The following is a 3,379-nucleotide window of genomic DNA, read 5'->3' on the forward strand; positions in this document are numbered from 1 at the left end:
AGGCTACGGCGTATGGGTGTGCGTCTATGCGTAAGCTACGGCGTAGGTCCGACGCAGAAGTATAAATCAGCCTTCAAGCAAGCAAAACACGCACAACGCGTGCAGGTATTTGTACACAGCCACAGCGCTGTTTTGCGTCTCTTTGCAACGTGATGCTGTTTCGTTCCTGAATGAATCACCCGTTTAAATGATTCGGTTCAATTGCAATGACTCACTTCTTAACAGTGACTTGCTGCCACCTGCTGGCGGTTTTAATTTCACATTTAAAGTATCTAAAATTGTGTATGGTCTCTTGTTCTTGTTCCAAGTTACCTTCCTCTCCACTGATTTTTGCCTCTCACAAAAGCCACAAAGCCTTCCAAGAAGACAGTAAAGGCTTATGTCATGCTTGAGCTTTAGTTAGGCTGAAACTTGAAAGTTCCGTTGCACGACATAAATGCAATGTTTAGGCATTATTATTATTTTTATTACTATTATTTTTATGTATGCCTTAGTTTTAGTTTGTATTGTTTACCTTTTTTAAAGTAATGTGAAATTGATTTTTGTATTTTTATTTATTTATTTTATTTTTTATTGATATATTTGTATTTGCATTTTGAATGCAATTTGGCAATTAAATACATTAAATGGGTTTAGTTTGCACGGTTATTAATGTATGCAATTTCAGCAATAAAAATGTAAATTTTTCTAAAAAGAAACAAATTAGTTGTTTATTTTAAGAGATCTATCTTATTATCTCTTGTATATTTAGTATTGCTCTTTAATAAAGAAAAATGACATCTTATCCGATTACTCGATTAATCGATGGAATAATCTGTAGAATACTCGATTACTAAAATAACCGATAGCTACAGCCCTAAAATAATTTGATGAAATATTGATTTTTTTGTAGGTAGATCTCCATTTTAAAAAAAATTGCGATTCTCAATTTATTCAGAAATGTTGCAACTCTAGGTGAAGGAATCTCCAAGGTGAAAATGTGAGGAAAATGTCAACTTTGATTCAACAAATGGTCTGGAAATCAGCACAGAGTGCTAAGTGACATGATGTGAAGGTGTGCAACGCTCAGAAAGAATCATTTTAGCAGAAGGTTCACCTGATAATAGCATTGCAAGGTGTTTGGCAAGAATCAGGATTAGTCACAGTACAAGGTTGTGGGTAAAGAACTAAAAATAATCCCATAACTACATCTCTCTCTTTTTCTGTTTTTCTTGGGTGAGTGGCAGCTTTATTCTGCTGAAAGAATTTAATTGGATTGCAGCCATGACTGAAAGTTCATAACAATACCTGACGAAAGATTCATGACTGCAGAGTCAAGTCCTGTTAAAGACCTACATTGGTTTTAAGGACTTCGTTTAATTGACACTAAACGTCAAAGAGATATGCCCCCCCTCATAAAGCGCTTTTAGAGTATTGATCCAAAACATTATTCACAATAAAACTGGCCAAGAGCCACACAGAAACAAGCCGAAAATAACTAACCAGGCTGGCCTGCAAATACTAGTTCCTATGACAACAAGTAGAAGTATAGACCAGACGGTTTTCTGCTGAAATAGAGGGGGGATCTCTGAATGATTCATCTTGCAGAGAACAGCCTGTAAAGTTACAGGAGGCAGGTAGAGAAGGCCACATGAACTCACGGTTACAGCGGTCAGGTCATGGGGAAGTCTTTAAATGTCAGACGATAATGTGTGAGCATGTTTTACCATAAAGCCCCACCTTTCAGTTTGCGTTTCTCTGGGTTACAATTGGTAACCACATGACTGTGGGTATTTGAAGCATCAGAAAAGCAAAACTGAACTGCACACAAACAGGGAAATAGCTTAGCCAAACAGCAGCCACGCAAAGATCACCGAATCAACAGTGGAGAACTGCATGCTGTAAAATTTTATCTAAGCTTTTGTGACCATCATGTGTCATTTTTTGTCTTTTGTAGTCTCTGGATACTAAAGGATAAAGTCTGAGCACGAAATGTAATCTAAATTAATCCATGAATATGTAACTACTTATAGTCTGCCAAAAAATAACGCAGGGGAACATTTATATAACATTTGTTTATTTGTCTATGTGGTGTTTTTAATTTGCTTTTAGAAAAACCATGTGCCAATCTATTAATCAACACCATTGCTGAGTATTTTCTCCTTAAAACTGTAGTTTCCCAATGGCAGTCCCAGAAACGCGGTTTGAAACAGCCCTCGGTTTGCTACGTCACAAAATTCAATAACCAATCACGTCAAGGGATAGATTCCTATCATTAGCATATCCCTCTCTCCATTTATACAAACGCGGCATGCATAGAGATAGCATGCAAAATATTCCAATAGGATTACCAGCATAAAACCAAAAATAAAATAGTGCAAAAAACCCATGAAGCCGTGGTTTGACGTGAATTTAGAACCACTAACTTGAATAATAACCCGCGGCAACAGTGGAAAAGTAGCCCGGAGTCAGACCCACCTCTCCCGCATTGACGGCCACACTTCACACGCGCAAAGTAAGAATCACAAACTTGGCTGCATTCGAGTCTTCAAGTCATTTTGAGGACACAACATTGTCAAGTAAGTAACTTTAACGACTGTTATAGTGTCCACTGTAGTTGTCCACTAGTAAAAACATAGTTTTATCAGTCATTATCTGTGGATCAGGAGGACCTGGCTTGTGTGACTGAGTGGAGGCGGGGCTAATTTGCGTATTAATAGATCTGCGTATAGTAAATGAGGCAAGGGTGTAGAGTTACATTCAAGCTATTTTAAGGCATGAGAAAATTATTTTCACAAGAAAAAACATTTAAATATGTAATTTTGATGATCAAAGATGAGTTTTAAGGAATAAAATGTTTGACTACAGAGGGACTTGAAGAAAACATGAAGAAACAGCACTGAAACAAGCAGTGGGTGGCTGGAGAGAGATCATGATGCTTTTAGGTATTCTGATGATGTTTATGCTTTATCAAAGCTTGACTAACCTCTGCAACCTTTGGAGGAACTCCATCGCCCAGTACTTCCCTGTAGAAGCATTGCTGGGTCATATAGACAGACAGGCCACTGGTCCTCTTGAAGGCATCTCGCAGACGTTTGAGCTCCACATCGGTAACTGTGAACACAGTAGGAAGTTGTCAAAAAGCTGTATAGGATATGAGATTGTTATCAATCAAAATTTCTTCAAAATGAGGTTCAAGTTTTATCCCAGCTATTGTCTTAAGGTCTGTTCAGACCAAGTTTGATGCCTTGTTTACATGTGGTATTAAATTATGCTAAATTGTCCTCATTCTCTGAAAAACAATGTATGAATATCTGAAAGAATTGTATAAAATAAAATAAATAATAAAACCTCTGAAATGTGTAAACATTTTAATTAGGCTATTAAATGACTATATACA

General features: G+C 37.0%; 1 protein-coding gene across 1 annotated transcript in view; it reads right to left on the bottom strand.

The window, feature by feature from the left end:
- The window catches only part of LOC107683840 (ubiquitin carboxyl-terminal hydrolase 32-like), a 51,762-nt gene extending 48,673 nt beyond the window's left edge, over window positions 1–3,089 (bottom strand). The window contains exon 1 of the mRNA XM_016479895.1: window positions 2,966–3,089. Coding sequence (XP_016335381.1) covers window positions 2,966–3,028 — 63 coding nt within the window. The 5' untranslated portion in view covers window positions 3,029–3,089. The remainder of the gene's footprint in view (window positions 1–2,965) is intronic.
- Window positions 3,090–3,379: the final 290 nt, after the last annotated feature.

This window comes from Sinocyclocheilus anshuiensis, unplaced genomic scaffold, assembly GCF_001515605.1.
Source record: "Sinocyclocheilus anshuiensis isolate Anshui unplaced genomic scaffold, SAMN03320099.WGS_v1.1 scaffold2925, whole genome shotgun sequence".
Classification (NCBI taxonomy): Eukaryota; Metazoa; Chordata; class Actinopteri; order Cypriniformes; family Cyprinidae; genus Sinocyclocheilus; species Sinocyclocheilus anshuiensis.